General features: G+C 34.8%; 4 protein-coding genes across 4 annotated transcripts; 1 reads left to right on the plus strand and 3 right to left on the minus strand.

The window, feature by feature from the left end:
- Positions 1 to 1479: 1479 nt before the first annotated feature.
- On the minus strand, positions 1480 to 5137 carry LOC125877227 (membrin-11-like). Its single transcript, XM_049558573.1, has 4 exons — positions 4763 to 5137; positions 3181 to 3301; positions 2945 to 3094; positions 1480 to 1890 (listed from the first exon to the last, which is right to left on the minus strand). Exons 1-4 carry the CDS (start codon positions 5077 to 5079, stop codon positions 1729 to 1731), a joined length of 750 nt encoding a protein of 249 aa, XP_049414530.1. The 5' UTR covers positions 5080 to 5137; the 3' UTR covers positions 1480 to 1728.
- Positions 5138 to 8764: 3627 nt separating this feature from the next.
- Positions 8765 to 10141, plus strand: LOC125875709 (glucan endo-1,3-beta-glucosidase 12-like). The gene is made up of 3 exons (XM_049556728.1): positions 8765 to 8915; positions 9044 to 9298; positions 9921 to 10141. The coding sequence occupies exons 1-3, from the start codon at positions 8861 to 8863 to the stop codon at positions 9953 to 9955; spliced, it is 345 nt and encodes a 114-aa protein (XP_049412685.1). The 5' UTR covers positions 8765 to 8860; the 3' UTR covers positions 9956 to 10141.
- Positions 10142 to 10341: 200 nt separating this feature from the next.
- LOC125875708 (uncharacterized) lies at positions 10342 to 13819 on the minus strand. Its single transcript, XM_049556727.1, has 5 exons — positions 13640 to 13819; positions 13481 to 13551; positions 13285 to 13365; positions 12953 to 12996; positions 10342 to 10727 (listed from the first exon to the last, which is right to left on the minus strand). Exons 1-5 carry the CDS (start codon positions 13773 to 13775, stop codon positions 10628 to 10630), a joined length of 432 nt encoding a protein of 143 aa, XP_049412684.1. The 5' UTR covers positions 13776 to 13819; the 3' UTR covers positions 10342 to 10627.
- A 1896-nt stretch (positions 13820 to 15715) lies between these two features.
- Positions 15716 to 19428, minus strand: LOC125875710 (uncharacterized). Its single transcript, XM_049556729.1, has 2 exons — positions 19080 to 19428; positions 15716 to 18572 (listed from the first exon to the last, which is right to left on the minus strand). Exon 2 carries the CDS (start codon positions 18467 to 18469, stop codon positions 16103 to 16105), a length of 2367 nt encoding a protein of 788 aa, XP_049412686.1. The 5' UTR covers positions 18470 to 18572; positions 19080 to 19428; the 3' UTR covers positions 15716 to 16102.
- Between the last annotated feature and the right edge of the window lie 694 nt (positions 19429 to 20122).

Consider the following 20122-nt stretch of genomic DNA (forward strand, 5'->3'; position numbering starts at 1 on the left):
TAAGCAAATTCTTTTTTTAATTAACTTTTTTCTTGTGCCTTGTGAATCACCATACTAGAACAGGAACATATTAAAGTAACCCATTAGAAGGAAACATCAGAGTGTCAACAAAAAAAGCTTCGTGCTTTTCATATCTTTTTTGCAAATGCGTGAAATAGTATTACTTACCATATTTATTTACTAATAATAATAATTAAAGTATAATTAGTTACCATATTTAAATCCTAATTACACTAGAATAAGACAACTATTAATTTTTCCATTCCTAATCCTTGTAGTATTTTATGTTACTCACTCCCATAATTTTACTTATTTATTTATAAATACCATTCAAGGCTCTCAGACCATCAAACACAAGTTGAAATTTTCCCTCTACCAGTCACAAATAATGGAAAGGGATGGTCTCACCGCCTGCGCAACATCTTTCATTCAACGCCTGCAATTACACCCACGTATTTTCAATCAATTCCAACGAGTGATGAAGGATTATTCAACTGACAAGTTGAATGTTGCCGATCTTGTTACCGAATTGGATACTCTTTTCCAATTCCACCCTGATTTTCTAACTGGCTATAGAATTTTCTTGCCGCCACACTTACAACCAACATTACCTTCCCCTCCGCAGTCACCAAAGATGAAGGGTCCTTCCCTGATAGTGTTGAAGCCTTACATTGTATTTATGAATAAAGTGCAGAAACGCTTTGCTGATGAACGAGGAGTTATCCTCGAATATTTGGACACCATTAGGAAATTGACACAAGGTAAACTATGTAATAAAGAGGCTTATAATGCAATTATGATAATCTTTGGTAAAGAAAATCAAGATTTGATAGATGAGTTTGAGTTTCTTCTTTTGGGTAGAAACGGAATTAGAAAAGAGAAGAAGAAGAATTCAATGGAAGATAAGAAGAAGAATTCAATGGAAGATGAGATGTTTGAGCTTGACATGAACTTGTCCCGTCGGAAAACAGCTGAGGATACTGCAAAAGAGTTGATGTACTCACTACAACAACATGAGGATCAACTAATCAATATCGACATTTATTTCAGTGCTGTGAGTCTGGGCTACATAAGGAAAATATATAAAGAAGAAGGTTCCTCTATTATAACAAGATTGCGGGATGATCCAATGACTGTTTTGCCCAAAATTTTGAAAAAGTTGGAGTCGGAAGAAAAGGTCCTGATCAAAAAGTGGCGAGATATTCATCAGAAGAAAAAGAATCCATGTAAATTAAGGAGTATAGTATAGGGGTTTGAATGTAGTTTTTTTTTTTTTTATGACAAGGGAAACCCGCAAGCAATAGCTCGCAAACCACCACACTAGGCAAGCCCGGTGCGACGAGCTCGACCTAGAAGGCAAACCCCGCTGGCAAGGGGTTTCGAACTTGAGACATCCAACATGAAAGTCCCAAGCCCAAACTACTGGGCCAACCCGAAGGGTTTGAATGTAGTTTTACTTTGTCATTATGCCGTTTAATGAATTGCAATTAATTAGAGTAGTAATTATTTACATAATTCTGTATGAACTCCATTAATACACCAGTAAAGTTTCCAAAAATGACGTTTTCATATTCTACATTGCAATGCTTTATCAATTTCTTCACGAGTTCAAAATGGCTATCAAGTATCAAGTCAAATTTCCCCAGATTCCTTTAAAGGGGACTAAAAGTCTCATTACCTCAATACTACCACAAGAAAAGGTGCTCGCTAAATGGTCCACAACACCAATCATCTTGTCCACCTCCAAATGAAAAACAGAATCACGATTGTTAAGACCATTCCAGCATACTTGATCCATCTATCAACGCGATTCCTCTTCTCGATGAGTCTCATTACAGAATTTGAAAGCCCCAAAGTGTTGAGCACGTCTAGTGCTTTACGTTGAGCTCTCTGCAACAAGGTTTAACAAAAGTCCAGTAGTTTAACCATAATATCCTTAAGACTAACACAAACTTTAGAAAGTAATAACAGTAACCGTGGCAAAAGAATATAACCAGAGTAAATGATAACAAATGTTCACTGCCCTGTATTCCTTTAACAAAGTAAAGGTTTTTCCACATTTATCAAAGGGGTTCAACTCAAGGCCCTGCAGTGTTTTAGAAACCAAACCTCTGTGACCTCGAACTCAGATTAACACGTCTCCCTTTTAACCAGGAAGTTCAAGACCCACAAGTTTTTGGAAAAATCACTCTTGCAACCAAAGCTGGAAAAATAGAAACATAACATAAACAGGACCTTTTTACTGTCCTTGCTTTACACTTTCACCTTGCAGCCACCTTTCTGCTTCTTGCTAAAAGGGTTGGTACTAAAGAGCAAAACTTGATTAAGCATCCCTCATCTTTTTAAAAAAAATTATGAAGATTAACCATCCCTCATTATCATATGCGCTTATTACCGTTCTGTCTCTAAATTCATTTAAGCAAAACATGGAGGAGAGAAACCATACTTTCATCAGCTAATATATATTGACTATTTCAACTTCCCCCCTTCGAGCCAAACATAGCTGGTGAAAGTAGTAGTAGAACTTGGAACTACTCCCCCTCTATTCACTTTTACTTGTTCACTATTCCAAAAATAGATTTTCACTTTTACTTATCATTTTTAACATATCAAGAAAAGACAAAAAAAAATTTCATTCTTTACACTTGGCAATAATTACTTATTCCCAAATCATTTTCCAAAACCTAATACTAAACATCAATTAATAGGGGTAGTGTGGTAAACTAGCCATGTCAATATTGTTTTCTTATTGGGTGTGGCAAGTAAAGGTGAACGGAGGGAGTATAAGATAGCCAAACGCTCTTACTAAACAGGCAATCTTTTCTCCACTTTCCAGGCAAAATTCCCAGCACATAAAATCTCTTTTCATTGCAGTAACGAACTAAACAAGCTTCTATGCTGTACAATATGTAAAGAAGTGAATCAGGTCTCCATCAGAAAGTACCTTCAAGCGATCCCTTTGCTCACTATATTTGGATAGAATGGCCACACCTGTTGCCAAGGTTTCTTCCATCATTCTGGATGAATTACGAGCAGATTGCATCGCCTGTGCTTCGTCATCAAAAATCCTCAGAACATGGGATGAATCACCGTTCTAGAACATAAAGTAATCCATTAGAAGGAAACATCAGAGTATCAACAAAAATATTTAATAACACCACTAAGAAAACAACGCCATACACTTCTCCCAATCAGTTCTGCTCTCTCCCGGGCTTCTTGCATACGTCGCTGATGTCTTAAATTATATTTATCCAGACTAGCTTTCAAAGAGTCAGCTTCTTCAGCCACTTGTTCCACTTTTCTGCATAAGGAAGACATAAACTCAACATACAACATCAACGTGAAATGAGCAGAAGACTGACTACCATTGAGCATACAATAAACAAGCTCCAAAGAGCCTGACCTTCTGGTTTACTCCTAGAGTACAACAGTTAACTTAATAAGCCACTCCTTAATTCAGTAACCAGGCTCATCAGATATTGCAAGATGGTGCTTTCTCCATTACAGATTTTGCACCTTTCTCAAATAACCCATACGAATATAACCCTCTTATGTAATCCTAGCGGAGCTAAGGCAATAATCCGGTGACATGCAACTTTTTTTAAAAACAAGTGACTTGTAACTGATTTAATAGGATTAGGAGCTCCGTTGACCTAAATACACACAGAATCCACTCACCTGTCTAAATCTTCATCCATACATCGAAGGTTGATAACAAGATCGATACACATTTTTCTCATGCCCCAAGTTCAATGGACACCTAATAGGATGGAAAGAAGAGGGTCGCTAACTAATTTTCTCAAGTCCCTTTAAAATGGCTTTCATTTCTTTACTTGTTTGGATGGTTGTTACCTATTGCATTGTATAGTATAATTAGGAATGTGATTCATTATACTTGAATCACCAAAATTTTACAACGTACAACACCAAGAGAAGTTGTCGCTGAACATTACAAAGAGGAGTGATCCTACTGAGATTTTAAGCCTCGTTTACTAAGACTGAACACAGTACTTCAAGCATTGTAAACTACATTTCTAATGTGAAACCTATACATACTCCATATACAAATGTCAACCTCATCTGAATGGAGAACCAACTAACATGCGCAATGCAGACTAACAACTCTAAGTGAAAGTCAACGTTGAAAGAAAATATGATGTCAGCTCATAAAGAATTGGGATTCAGCTACCTTCCGGCTTCCAGTAAGCCTCTTAGTCAGTGTCCCTCAGATGGAATCAAAATTTTACATGGAAAAGGATCTTAACTAATCGGATCCATTAATAAACAACCTCCAAATTCAAACAAACTCAAAATTTGAAACAAAAAATATTTGCTGATTCTATCTTATTTGGCACTAATACTCTGATAGCATAGACGGAAACCTGATACTTAAAGGGAGAACAAAAGGAGAAAAACTTAAAGCAGCAAATTTCAATGAGTTATATATTTTAGTTCATAATCCTGCCTAATCACACATGATGCACAATTAGACCTCTCAATTATAAATATGTAAAGAATTAAACAAGGTATAATCTCAAACATATTCACCTTGATCGAAGAAATCAACCAAACTAGACCACAAATTACAGAAAAATTAGAATTCAATTTTAACTTATCAATCAATCATATTTCAATCCCAACTTACTGAATCAGCAATACAAATCCTAGTATATATTACACTCATATCATTCCAATACTACGTAATTTGAATTTTAAAGCAAAGCAATCTCAATACGATAGATCGAAATTCGATGAACCCTACCTTTTCCAGAGATCACGCTGGGATTTGGCAGATATGGATCGCCAGAGAAGTTCCATCTTAGAGCAAAGAGACTGGATCTGAGCGATATCTTGTCTTACTGCATCAAACGGTTGTTCCGACGGATCGGCCATGACAGCACTCGAAGATGATGACGGTAGCATGGAAGAAGAAGACGACGAAGTGTACTCGAAACGCTCGAGCCTCTCCAAACCATCTCGAGACTTGAGTAAGAGCCGTCTCGAGCTTTGGTAAAGTTCCGATAAGGTTCCACCACCGGCACCGGAATTTCCTTCCCCGATCCCAACCGCCGTTGCCATGGTTCACGTGTCTTCTGAGAGCTTCAACTTTGAATCGATCGGAGTTCCGATAAATTTGAAAAATTACAGAAAGGTTCGCTTTATGAATTTTTCTGTTTGTGCAAGAAAACCCCATCTTTTTCTGTGATATACAAATTAGACCTTAATCCCAAGTGGAATTAGTTACATGAGTTCTTAATGTATATTTTTTTTAGGCTTAAGTCATCTGTATCCCCTTAAAGTTGTCTGCATAATTCACTTAGGCACCTCAACTAAGACTTGTACCTATTGAACACCTCTACCATCTCGGATTTGAACCATTTGAGCATTTTTTTGAGAATAAACTAAAAGTAGAAAATGTGTGTAATACACTCGCGATGACATGTCAATTAGACTAATAAAATAATGACATGTGTTATTTTTGAGTCCAAAAAATTATTTAAAAATTATATTATAAAGTAAAGAAAAAGAAAATTATTTTAAAGTAAAAAAAGAAATGAAAAAAAGCTGTAATTTAAACCAACCCTCCCTGTTATCCATGGCAGTACAAAATTCATCTTTCCCTCTTTAGTGTCATCTTCTTCACCACAACCCCCTCTCTCTCAACCTATTATTCAATTATAACTTTCTTCTTTGCCCTGTTTTAGGTAGAGAAAGATGAAAAAACACTCGTCGAAAAATTATTGATCTGATTGCCATTGTCGGGGAAATAGAGTTATCTCGAATTTCTTTTTGTGTTTCATAGACGATTAATTTTTTTTGGTTGAAGAACATTCTTACATTAATATGCACCAATTTAAAGTCAAAACAACAGATTCAGGACAAATAAAAAAACTTCAATAAAAATTGGAGCAAAGCAAATAATAAATAGAAAGATCCTCCAATAAAATTCACATAACTGGACATTAATTTAACACCAAATCACTACATTAACAGCAAAGAGACAAACTTCAAACTTAAAGCCCTCTACAATTAATATGATGAAAATGACAGTGATAATGGTGAAATAGCAATGTCAATTAATGGTGGTGCTGTCAATTCTAATATAAATGGCAACGGAGCCAAAAAACAAGCAACAATGCAGGTAAAAACTGAATTATCCGGTGAAAAAGAGGAAGAAGAAGGGAGTGTAGCAGCGGCAACACCGATGAACTGGTGGTGTGGTGGAGGAAGGGATTACAAAAAAGAAGATGAAGAAATAATATGTTTTTCCACAAAAAAAAATGCCTAATTATACCTTTTCACGCGCTTATACGACGTGAATCACAAACAATGTGACACCTAGGAAAAAAATGTTCAAACGGTTCAAATTCGGAAGAGTACAGGTGTTCAATAGGTACAAATCCTAGTTGAGGTGTCTAAGTAAATTATGCGGACAACTTCGAGGGGCTATAGATGACTTAAGCCTTTTTTTTAATTACATTTGAATGTGCAACATCAATGTTCTCAACTATTTTATTGATCACTAGGTCACACTCTTAGGTGCGTGTATTACTAATATTTTATAAACTTATATTGATATGTAGGAGCGGAGTTAGAAGTTTGGATACGAGTTCAGTCGAATTCAATAACTTTTGCTCAAAGAATATATTTATATTAATAAGTTTATTAAACATATACAAATATTAAGTTTAGAACTCAATTATTAACATTTGAAATCGTCATTATAAAACTTGCACTCATATAAAATATTATTGGTTTTGCAATTGTTGTTTTATATAAATAAATAAACTTTGGTAATTAGCAGCTAAATTTTGTGAGCTTATATTTTCTTACTTTTAATTATCTTAAAACCTTCCCTCTAAAGTGTTTTTCTTATTTAAATAATTTTGTAGATTATCCAAACCCTCTTTGTAACAACCTTGTTTATTCGGACATTTTTTAAAAGATGTGCATACTGATTAATTTCTTTTTAAAAAAATAAAACTAATATATTATTAATAAATCCATAACTAAAATGTATAAAATAATGGGTCAAAATATCTAAACATGTTAGTGTCAATCCTAGACATTCTATTTCTATAAAAATTATTGTTATAGAGAAGTAATTTCGTAAAGAGTGTATTATTATAAAGATAGGTATATGTTCTACAAAAAAAATTATTATAAAGAGGTAAAATATAAGTAACATATAAAATCAATTTAATTTTTTTTTTAAAAAAATCATAAAATGTTACTAGAGGTTATTATAGAAAGGTTTGTATTCCAATCACCACCATGACCTGGGGCTAGGAGGGCAAGCCACAATTTTTAATTGAGAAAATACATAATTACCCCATTAAAGTAAGATCTATTTTTTAAAAAGGCACTTGAACTTTGTAGGGGTTCTATTTACCCTATTATTCTTATTTAGAATGAATTAATTGTCCCATGATGTTCTTACGTGGTATGTAGAGTGTAGTTCGCTCTCTGATAGAGAGTGAGCTTAACCAAAAAGTAAATAATATTTATTTAAGCATTTATTTAATTAAAAAAATATTTTTTCTTTTCTTTTATTTATTTTATTGTACTTTCTCAATTCTTTATTTTTGTTATTTTCTTCCCCAAATTTCAAAAGAACCAACTACCTCCTCTCTATCTTCTTCAACTTAGAAGACTCATTTACTTCACTCATTTTTTTCCTTGTCTTCTCGCTTCTCTTTGTTCCTTTTCCTTCTTTTGTCCCTTATTTTTTTCAAAATAATAATAATTGTAAATCTCCTTGATAACATTGTTCTTTTTTAAACATAAATAAATAAATTGTTATGTAGTTCTTTAGCATGTAAATAAAGAAATTTCTTCGATTTGAGAGTATTATAAATTCCATTACCTTCATCGCAATGGAGTTCCGCTGCATAATTATTGTAATTTTGAAAAGGAGATGGTAGATTGGAGGTGATTAATAATTTTCAATTTATAATTTGTTAGTAATTTTATTTTTGATTTAACAAAAAATTGATGATATTATGGTATTATAATAGTGACATTGAAGACTACTCCGGAGAATTGACGAAGATGGCGGCTACATCGAGGATTTCTGGGCAGCTAGAAGGACCGAAGAAGAGAAGAGGAGGGTAATGAAGAAAGAAGAAGAAAGAGAAAAAGAAAATGAAAATAATAAAATAAGAAAAAAAACAAAAATAAAAATAAAGATAAAAAATTAAAATTTAACACGTGATAGATAATAAGTGGTGCGTCATTGCACTTCTTTTCTTGCAATTGAGGGTGGCTGAAAAATGACATATTTACAACACTTTAAAATTGTTTAAGGAGGTACTAGGACCCCCGCAAAGTTGAAAGGTTTTTTTAAAAAACAGGTCTTACTTTAATGGGGTAATTATGTATTTTCTCTTTTTAAAACTATCATTATGTGAAAGTCTTAGTGCAACTCGATACACTAAGCTTCGACTATATAAATGATTTAAGAAGAGCTTAATACATTAGATTTATTGTACATAGGCCACAAAATCAAGAGTAATTTCATTCATTTGTCTTTCTATGACAATTAAATAAAATATAGCCTACACATAAAGCACCTGTTCAATTCTGTGAACAAGTATGGTCAGAGACATATCTTTGTATGTTAGTCAGAATCTTTTCTAATAAACAATATTAAAAGTAACATTAGCAGAGCCCAAATTTTATTGGTTAAACCCCTGCATATGAGACCTGGATAACACCCCACTTCACCAAATACCAACAAAAAATATAATTACAGAAACTTGTGCATTACATTATAAATCTAGATAAACTGTCAGTTGAGCACCACTCACCATAACCCCAAAAGAAATTGTCAATCTCACCTTGTCACAAAGGAGAAGTAATGTCAAGAAGTTTTCTTGCTCTGCTGCTTTTCATGTTTCTCACAAAAATTTCAGGTAAAATCCCATATGCGTACACTCTACCCTCCCCAGACTCTACTCGTGGGATTTCAGGGTATGTTGTTGTTTGATAGTCACAACTCACACATTTTATTTCCCTTTTTTTTCTTTTGGTGTTTTCATAGTGAATGGGCAACTAGAAGAATGGTGCATAGCAGATGAACAGACACCAGATACTGAGTTGCAAGTGGCTTTAGATTGGGCATGTGGGAAAGGGGGTGCAGATTGTAGCAAGATTCAAAAGGACCAGTCTTGTTATTATCCAAATACTGTAAGAGATCATGCTTCTTATGCCTTTAATAATTACTTTCAGAAGTACAAGAAGAAAGGTGGAACCTGTTTCTTCAACAATGCTGCCATGGTTATTCAAGTTGATCCTAGTAAGTGCTACCTGTTTTCTGTTTCAATTTGCAAATTATATAATGTCTTTAACAAGACACAAATGACAGATATTAGGTTAGTAATCTTGTGTTATCAACCAACATGAGCCAAATTACACGATTAGAGGAATGGCGGAAGTATACTCCTAGAAGGGAGATTCTCGCTCAACTAAGAATGATTCTCATGTTTGGAAAAAGTAAGTTCAGTATCGATAACAAAGAATAGAAGTTGAAGATTGATACTGAACTTCTATGTTAAGTTCAAATCATGGATCCGCTTCTGTATCACACTATTCAAATGCACCAATGACATCTTGAATAAAAGGGTGGGGTGGGGGAGGGGGGTAGTAAAAGGAAAAACTTGCCTTGTATCCAAAGGAATGTCTAGATCATGTTATCACATGAAACCATGTTAAATTACAAAAAGAAAAAGAGACCATGTGAAATCTTCTATGCTAAGCTCAGTATGGATCTGGATCATCTTATATCACATGTGCTATTAAGTAGCTTTTACTTTTATTACTACTTGCTTTTTCTCTGTCTTCTTCACAGATTCTTTACTTGTTGTTAGTATACAACAACATATCAGCTAACTTTTGATCCACATTTTGCTTGCTTACAGGTCATAATTCTTGCCACTACGAGTACATGCCCTAGTACTTTGTGTTTTTCAATCTCTTAAACGCCAAGTTCAGGTTTTCATCATTTATGCCAAGAAAGATAATCATGGAGATTAGACAACTGACTATATCCTGGTTTTGAGTAGTTGAATTCAATACGCTGTAGCATTTTTGCAATTAAAGATTCAAGATAAGAGGCTGCTAATCATGCAATTGTGACATCCACTAGTTTATCTCTATTTGGAGCTTCTTTACTTCTACAATGCAATTTCAGCTAATGTTTGTAAACCAATTAAAATTCATATGAAACAGATGAGTGTTAAATCAACTCAATTGTCATACCTTGGTTTAATTGGCCAGGGTGACTCCACTTGCTAGAGATAAAACTCAGGTTCATGCCTTATGCACCATGGCGAAACAATATGAAAGCTCGAACTTAACATTAACTTTGTATTAGGAAATTTCAAATCAACTTTATTGGTAAGTTATATGGTCCAGCATTCAGTATACTGAACTTCAACATCTCTTTTACACATTCAAGGAATGCCGAATGGTGCTTACAGAATATTTCCACCAGTTCCGTTGCTATTTTACAGAAAGTGAAACAGGGAAGTGTCACTAGCCCGTTTGATTCACCAAATGCTCAATAAATCTGCAGAATCAATCAAGTTTAGCAACTGCTGCTTGCTAACTCTGGGCATCCGTTCTCCTAAAACAATAAACTTGCCCAAGCAGCAATAAATGCAGAGCCACCGAAAGGGGCTAAGGTTGAGTATTTCCTGTCTTCAAGAAGTGCAACTGCATAGCACCTGTAGACAGGCAGACCAGCATTTTGCTTTTCTTAATTACACTCATTACTGAAGTGAAAATGTATATTCACCGAAATGTTCACTAAAGAAGATAGTAGTAGTAGTAGTCAACTAGACTTCCAATCTATTTAGGTAATCAATCATCTAAGAAAAATATATCTGATTCGTTCAGACTCTTGTCCAGATAAAACCTAAAAAAAACATTTTGGCATTTATATTATAGACATTGGGCAAGTTGATTCAAATTAAACCACTAAATATCCATATCTAATTTAATATACGAGCGGACCAAAAATCACCAGCCTGTCTCAGAAGGAACACCTATGGTTGGCCATCCAAGCAAGTTCATCTAAATAAACACCGAAGCATTCACTAACAAATTTCAAGCGGTACAGTATCTAAGTAATTGCTTTGGGGTTCCAAATCCACAAGTTTTTAGGTCCAACACCATCAATGCTTATGCGTTTGTTTTATTTTAATAAGCAAGTTCTAAATGCAACAATCACAAAAAAACATGACTATGATTACTAGAAATTGATTCTACTCGTGAACAAACTAAATAGGTGCAATAACTACTTCTAGTTTTAGAAATTATCAGGACTTTTAGGATATCAAAAAGTCATAAAAAGTTACCAGAGGATCGACAACCAAAAAAGAATGAAATATGCTAATTACATTGCAAATCCATGTCAAATCATTCAAGTCCCCAAACAATAGTTTTAAATATGAACAGTGTATAATGCATACTATCTGGAACACTAAATGAATTTCACGATAAACAAACAGTTTATCAAAAAGAGCTAATGAACTTATTTTTACGGGCTCCAAATGCTACTTAACAAATAGTATACTATCAAGAATTTTAAATTGCAATATCTAGTAGCCCTATAATATGAAGACAATCAAGCTGGAAAGGCCAAAGCTTGACCCAAATGAAAGTTGAAACCTAGAAGGCTAACACAAACACCTATGGGGAAATTTTGGTTAGAATTGAGTTTCAGAACAAAGAAATCAAACTTCTTAATTGCTGAAAACTGTTATTGACAATCACCTTCTTCTCTAATTCTGGAACTTCTAAACCTTTATGGTCCCTTACATTTTGAATCCGTGGATAGATTATCTTTTTTCAGCATAAAATGGCACGTGACCTTGTAAAACCAACTTACAAGAAAAGGTAACTGATCCATAGTCATAGAGGTGAACTATCGGGCAATGAGAACAACTTCAGTTTTTTTTTTTTTATGACAAAGGAAACCCGTAGCCGCTACCTTTTGGGTGCGCACAGGGTAAAAACCCCGCTCCTATGCAATAGCTCGCAAACCACATAGGAGAGGTAACCCGCACTAGGCAAGCCCAGTGCGACAAGCTTGACCCAGAAGGCAAACCCCTTGCTTTCGTTGTTAGGGGTTTCGAACTTGAGACCTCCAACATGTCCCAAGCCCAAACCACTGGGCCACCTTCAGTTTATTTTTAATCCCAGTGAAGGAGACATCCTGACTCAAAGACAAGACCTCATAGTTAATAATTTCACCAATTTCAGGAAAAGCCTTCTTTTATTTGGTAACACAATAGGAATCACAAACATTGCAGTTCAGAGCAGCTTTTAGCATCACAAATGTGCAATTTATCTTTAGAATGCTGGATCCAAAGCTCAACCAAGACTAATTGGTGTCTTTCTGTTACTTAGAAATTACTAGTAGATTTAATTGCTGAAATTAATAGATTGAGACATGATTACACTTTATAGCGACAAGAAGAGGGAGATGCTCCTGTCAACAAATTATGAGAAAAGGAGGGAATTCCCGAACTGTTCTAAGAATTCAATGACTAAATAAAAAAAAAAACATAATGTAAATCCAACCAAGTCCACAGTTTAATCTTATCCACTTTACACATGCTTTACACCTATTTGTATTGGTACTTATGATCTTGAAAATGATCTAAGTTTGGCAAGAATTCTTCTAGTAGACATCCATTATTTCTCAACCGGTAAAATGCAGACAACATCACAGCTACAAATATCCTTATATTTCAAAGAAAACTTTACTATGTGTGTGTGGTGGGATCAGTAGATTAAGAATTTCACTCAAAGATCAAAAAAGAAAGTGTATGTGCATTTACACTAGCTAGTTCTCAATTTAGAACAAGGTATAATGGTATCAAAGCACTAATATCAGCCCATTCAAACACGACCAGATGCAAAGAACAGAAATAGAGGTACTTACGTTCCAGAGAAAGCCATAATCCCACCAGTTAGCAGCCCTCCAAACTACAACAATAACAACAACTACCCCTCAGTCCCAGTGGCGGAACCAAGATTTTCACTTCAAGGATTCAAAATAATATAAAAGTAAACATAAATATAAAGAAATAAACATACGAAGAAGTCAAGAAGATTCAACATCTACTACTATATATACATAAAAAATAATTTTGATAGTCTATATACAATGTAGTTTTTCAACGAACCCCCTTCCTGTACCCTAGCTCCACCCCTGCTCAGTCTCGTTTGGATCCCCTACTTAAAATTAGTGACAAAATCATAGAGGGAACTCACAATGTTTGGATGTTTAGTGATAGGCGCAGCAAGAAGGGCAGCAGTGTGAATCAAATGGTACAGTGAGGCAGTATTCCACACCTGCAATTCCCAATTACAACAAAATAACCCAAAAATTCAATCTTTACTCATAACCCAGCAAAGAAAATACTAAACTGAATAATGGGGAAAAGGGGTTAAAAAAGAAAACAAGAACCTCTTTGTAAGTGGGGTTTTGGGGCTTGAAACCATGAGCACCATAAGCTCCTAACCCAACAGCAGCTACACCTGTTTCCCAAACCTTACAATTTTTCAGTTAAGGATTCTTTAAACCCAGAAAATCATTTTTTTATAAGAATAAAAAGAAGTAGTTTACCAGATATAGCAGCAATCTTGTGCCAGATTTGAGGATCCATTTTTGATGATTTTTGGTTTTTGGATGAACTGGTTTTGATCTTTGCAACTTTGTTCAAGTTGGGCCGTCGCAGCATAAGTCTGTTGTCTCTACTCATAAACTTATTTTTTTGACTATTTCCTAAACAAGTAATTATGTGGAAAAAATAAAAAAAAATCAATACCCGTTATTCTTTTAACTATGTATGAAATCGTTTATAAGCTATAAAATTGTGATGAAATGTTACATTATTATATCATGTATTTGATTGGAAGTATTAGATAGTTATTTAACTATTCAAAAGATTCAACATCCAAAGAGACAGATGACTAATGGCTAACGACTTTGAATATAAATATATTATTGGGAATAATGTTGGGATTTGGTATGAGATCGATGCTGTAATCTAAACCAATAAATAATAGCAACGCTCCTATTTAAGAAAACGATGTCATTTTCTTTAAACTTGTTATCTTGAATTACGAGTTAACATATATACGTAATTGGAAGTAATGATTTACTCCAAATTGAACAGAACCTTGCCAGCCTAAGATTTAGATTAACATCGAGTAAGAAAAAGTCTCTCTATTCCTCTCTCTGTTCCTAATCCACGCCACAATTATTGTCAAAAAATTTAATTATTGGCGATCCACTTGATCCATCTGTATTAACCGAATAATATACTTATAGTTCACGAGATATATGAAAAGAAAATGGTAATATGATTCTGAATATGAGGAAGTATGACGAAAAGTTTTGGGACCTCGTAAAGGAATATCTCATTCATTCACGAGTCTTAGAAGTGATTACATTATCCGAATTGTATGGTGTTTAAAAATCTCATTGCATGTTAATCGTAGTTTAATCACTGCACTAGTTGAGAAGCTGAAACTCATAATTTCCACTTTAGGATGGGTGAGGCAACAATCACACCTTCCAGAACGTAAAAGTGTTTTATGACCTACTCGTGATAGGTGATCCAATACTTGGGTATGAGCACATAGTTACCATTGCACATTGATAGAATATTTGTCAAAAATTATTAGGTTTTACTCCATGTTCTCAACACTTTAAACATAGTAACCTCAAGGTCTTGGCGTTGAATAAACACTTGCAACTTCGACCACAATTACCTGGTGGCAACACAAAATATGGTCAATGAGAAGGCTAGGAGTTATATGTTTTGGATGATTGTTGATTTAATGATGGCAGACACATCTGATGATTTTTTGAAGCCCATGTACTTACCTATGCTCAAGGACATCACTACAATAAGGTGCTACCATTTGGATAGTGCAATGCTCGCATGCTTGTATCACTTTCTTCGTAAAACCTTATAAAGTACCTAAAATAAGATTATTGGATTCCTACTACTACTCCAGGTATATTAAATTATTTATTGAAAATTTTCTTCTAATTTATAAGTATCATATACTACGTTCAAATTTGGGCCTAAGAGAAAGAATTACTATCCTTAGGGCCCCAAATAGTAGTACAAAGGGACACGAGAAATATTTTCCCTATCAATTGCTATATGGTTTGCACTTTTTATCACATCACTCATTTTGGCCTAAGCTTGTTTGGCTTCGTTTTCAAACAACTCCAGAGTACTGAATGGCAAAATCATGTGAATAATAAAAGAGATAGCACCTAAGTAATTCCTTTTCTTGATTTTTTTTCGTAGTAAAAAATAATCTCTCTACCTTTGTAAGATAGGGATAAGGCTCACCACCCTTTCGCAATCTCACATGTGAAATTACACGTTGTTGGCTTAAGAAAATATATTTTATCTCCTTGTAGTACCCTACAGCAAATAGGGCAAAAGCTTCTTTGTAGCTTTAGAAACATATCATTTACTCCATAAACCAATCCAATAACAGGCATGAATGAGTAAGCATTTGTTTTCGTTGCGAAAACCATCTGAGAATATCTAAAATCCCATCACCCTGTGTAAAGAACAATCATAGATCAAATATTTCAATATAAGGATTTGTTTAAACAAACAATTGAGTGAGAAATCAGTAACCGGGTTAGTTGGGAGGAAATATTCACTGCCACTGAAGAGAAACCAAGATAGAATTGAAAATTTGAACTACAGCAGTTGGATGTTTCAAGGATGATTTGATGCCTATAACACTGCAGTTCCTGAGAACATTCAGCAAAGGCATCAAGAATATGTCCTTATGATCACTAAACTGAGACATAATAAGCAGTTAAGAGCAGAATATGAAATACCATTACAAGTCGTTAACCATAACTATAGCCGCCTAAAACAATGGGGGCATCTGTTAAGTATTGCTTGGATCCTTGGAGCTATCTAATATTTTGAGAATCATTCTTCGTTGTATATTAAAATATATACAATTTGAATCTCGATACTGTTAGAATGACTGATGAAAAGGACCTCTGATTTTAATACCTTATTTATCTTGGTCTTTCCTTCACCTATACCTCTGTTACAGCCCGAAAATGCTCACCTGGTGTAGCAGAGAAATTTTTTTCCATTCTGCTGGGTTCTTCACAACTATGAACTTCCTTTACAGATTGAGGAAGCTCAGTGGAAATCCTGAACAGGTTTTGCGGTTCATTTGAGATATCTTGAATCTGCAAACCACATCTAGTGCCATGGAGCTCATCAGGAACACCAGGATATTCTGTTTGTCCAAGTTTTTCTTCCATCAACATTTTGGTTTCAGCCTGAGATGTCACATTTAGATCAAATCCCACTGCGCTTTCAGCTTCAGTAGTTCTTTCCTCCTTGGCGTCATTTACTCGCTGAAGTAAATCTTCTGGAATTGCAGCAGGGTCAAGATCCCAGCACCCCTCAGGCAAGTTCATTCTTTCACCTTTCAGTAAGCAAGATGGTACCTGATGTGAAAATCGTAACATCTCTCTTCTTGGAATCAATCGAATGGCATCCTTGTTGGTGTTTCTAGAGTATACAGTCTTGAACCCATCTAGTTTAACCAAAGGAGTAACACAGACACCAAGCTCTTCAGAATAATCATCAAGAACCTCAACCATTTCATACTGGTGCCTTACTTCAGCTGGGGTTGTTCCATTCCAATCTGCTGACCAATTTCGATATACAGCCCAAATGTCTCCACTTTTTGGGTAGATTCTAATACTACCTCCCCTTCCAACTTTCTCCTTACTTAGCAGGTGAGAAAATATGTTTACATGCTCAACAATTTCAGAGTTAAAGGCCCTAAAATTTCCACATGACTTGGTAAAACCAGAATCCAACCAATTGACCAGCCCAAATTCGCTATCCGTCTTTGAACTTATGTAGCTGATATGAACTTTGAATGGTTTCACAGATATGATTTCACGAATCAAACAATACAAGCGAGGCATACCATCCTCCTCATCATATAAAGCCCATATCTGCTTAGGTCTGAAGCAATCTTCTGACCTATCCTTGTCAAAATCATGGAAGTCAGAATCTGGGACTACTATTGTCATGGATCCAGTTTTCCCCAGTTCTGATTGATGAACAACAATTTCCTGCACTGCCCCTTTAGGTCTCTCACCCGATTCACCAAACTCGGCATCCGCCTTTCTCTTCTTCTCGGTCTCTGCAGCTGCAGCTTCTGAAGCCAACTTGATCTCTTCCAGTTTCTTGCGGATATCTGCTCTTGCCTTGTCAATTAGTAACCGTCTTGCATCAAACGCAGGAGCAGCGGAATGTCTTTTTATTGAAGCTTCAACAGGATTTGGAAGCTTAACATTTTGTTTCAAATTTCCGTCCCCATTTCCATCAGCCATTTTAACTTCTCCAGCAGTTTTTAGAGCCATTTCTCCATTACTAAAGCTGTATGTACCTTCCACACCAATTTTTACCTTCTTAGGAGGTCTACCAGGCCTGCGGGGGATTTGTTCATTGCACACAGCATGCCCGTTAAGAACCCCGTTGCTCACCACCTTTTTCACTTCATGCTTCCCTCTGCCTCTTCTTCTGGTGATTTTCCTACTTGCCTGGTTCGCAAAACTGACAGCTGTGGATGATCCATTGGAATCTAAAACTGGAGCAGAATTTCCGCAGGAGCTCCACTGAAAAGACAAATTGGAGACATGCTCGGAACAAGGTCCAGAATGATGTCCTGAGACCCCATTATTTGCAGGATAAACAGATGTCGTTGGGACATATGTAGCCCCGCAACCATGGCTTCCATATCCATTAGACCAAGAGCTATAGGAATAGGAACCATTAACAGGAGCCAATCCTGTTTCAGCAGCTATGAAAACCCCACGACAGTTCTTACAGGACAGTCTTTTGTTCAGATACTTCCTTAGATATTCATACTGAACGTGACAAGAGGTACAAACAGTCCAAAATGTATCAAGCCTGTTGTGAGAAACTGAAGAATTGGAGTAACTGTCATAGCTCCCAACACCAGAACCATGCAGAGTAAATAAACTTCTCCTGTGATCATACGAGCTTCTTTTGGAAGCATCAGACAACACCGTCCATGCTTCAGAGACAAGTCTAAATGCACCATCAGCTCCAACACTTTTGTTCTTATCGGGATGGAGTAACACAGCCATCTTCTTATACTGTTTCTTCAGCTTAGCCTTGTCAACAGAGGAATCTAAGCCCAGTATTGCATAGAAATCATATTCTCCATTAACCTTCGTCTCTGCAGCACTAAGGACTCCAAATGTCGCTACCATTTGTGATATTCCTTCCAAGTGAGGGTACAACATCTGAGCTTTCAGAGCATAATTTTTTGCACCCAAAATGTCTTTCTCCACGAATCTCCTTTCAGCATTTGTTTTAGCTTTCAATGCTTCCTCCATGTTCGTTCCCATCTCTAAATCCAGAATTTCAGCCCAATTTCCCTACGAAATCCTTCAAAAGCTAACAGGTTTTTATAAGTAAAACTCGATTCACGTAAAATACATGGTTACAGGCCTGCAATTAAATGAGAAATACTTTAATGTACAATGCATCATTCGAAATCAACTCACTGATCGACCTTCAATAGTACTCAACATTTCAGTAATATCCTAACCTTAAATAATAACTCACAAATCCAACAAATCTAAATCCATCAACCATTATATATATCGAAATAAATATCCAGATCTAAATCTATATTCAAAACACCACATACTCCGTACCAGAAAGAACAACAGCTCAAGTCATCAATTGACTCAGTCAAATTCAACAGAACCGACACCTTCAACTTCTTCAATTTCAAGTCAAAAAACTTCTAACTCACATTCAATTTCAATTCAAACAAACAAACAAAAAAATCACACAAAATATTTGCATATTTTCGAATATACTAGTAAGATCTAAACAACAACGAACACAAAAAGTTTTTAAAAAAAATATCATAAACAACAGACAATATTAGCACAAAACTTAGCTAGATTCCGGAGAAGAAATTTCAAATGAGAATCAAAGTGGACTTACAGAGACTAGAATCCGACTGATATACGAATCTCCGTAGATCAGTAAAAAATGCTGTTGATCTCTAAATTTGCAGCAGATCTCAAAAGTAAACTGTTAAAAGTAAAATGGCAAACTCAAAAGAAGTACATCATTCAACTTTAACCAAAATTAAGGTAATCGTATAGTGAAAACTGAGATTCATGAGAGAATTACAGATTTTTTTCAGTTGAAGATTTCGGCATCTGACGGCGGCGTGACGGCGGAAGATACCGTCGGAGACGCCGAAGAGTAGAAGAAGTTTCTTTTTTGTTTATTTTTTACTTACTATAGCAACTAAACTGAAACAATACTGTATGGAATGGTTTGATTGTTAAAATTAAAAATAAAAATAGTAATATATTAGAAAATGAAATGATTACAGAGTGAAATATTTCTACTTTTTATTTTTTTCAAATTTAGAATGTCAAATTTAATTTTTACCTTTTTTAAAAATAAAAAATTGTGTACTTAATTATAATACTTTAAATATGTGGAAGATAATATCATTCTAAAAAAAGTCAACTTTGTAATTAAAGCTAGTATTACAACTTTTAAAAAATCTAAATTATAAATGTGTATTAATTTTTTACTTTAAATATCGTTAATCTTCTTAAACCGTAAATTAATAATATTGATAAATGAATTAAATCTCGAAAAAGAGAGAGCAAAAAACCTTGTCCATAGGGATTGGGTTTTGGATTCTGTGTACTTAATTGAATTTAAAATTTTAGAATATATTTTTTATTTTATTTTTTTATTTTGAATAGGAAAATTAAGGGTATCATTTTATTTTTTTGGGTGACCTAAATTAAAATGTTTGGTTAAGATTAGATAGTGGAAAAACTTATATTATAAAGAGTTCACAAGTTGTCTGCCACTTGGCCTAAATTTATTGGCATTATTAATTTTATGTATAATTTATAGCAAATATATAATTTATTTGTAGTATTAAACTTGCTTGTACTCAATTATTTGAGAAAAAAATGCATCTTTTCTTCTCTTTAATTATGGAATCCCATGCTCAT

The sequence above is a fragment of the Solanum stenotomum genome, chromosome 9 (assembly GCF_019186545.1).
Source record: "Solanum stenotomum isolate F172 chromosome 9, ASM1918654v1, whole genome shotgun sequence".
NCBI classification, from domain to species: Eukaryota; Viridiplantae; Streptophyta; class Magnoliopsida; order Solanales; family Solanaceae; genus Solanum; species Solanum stenotomum.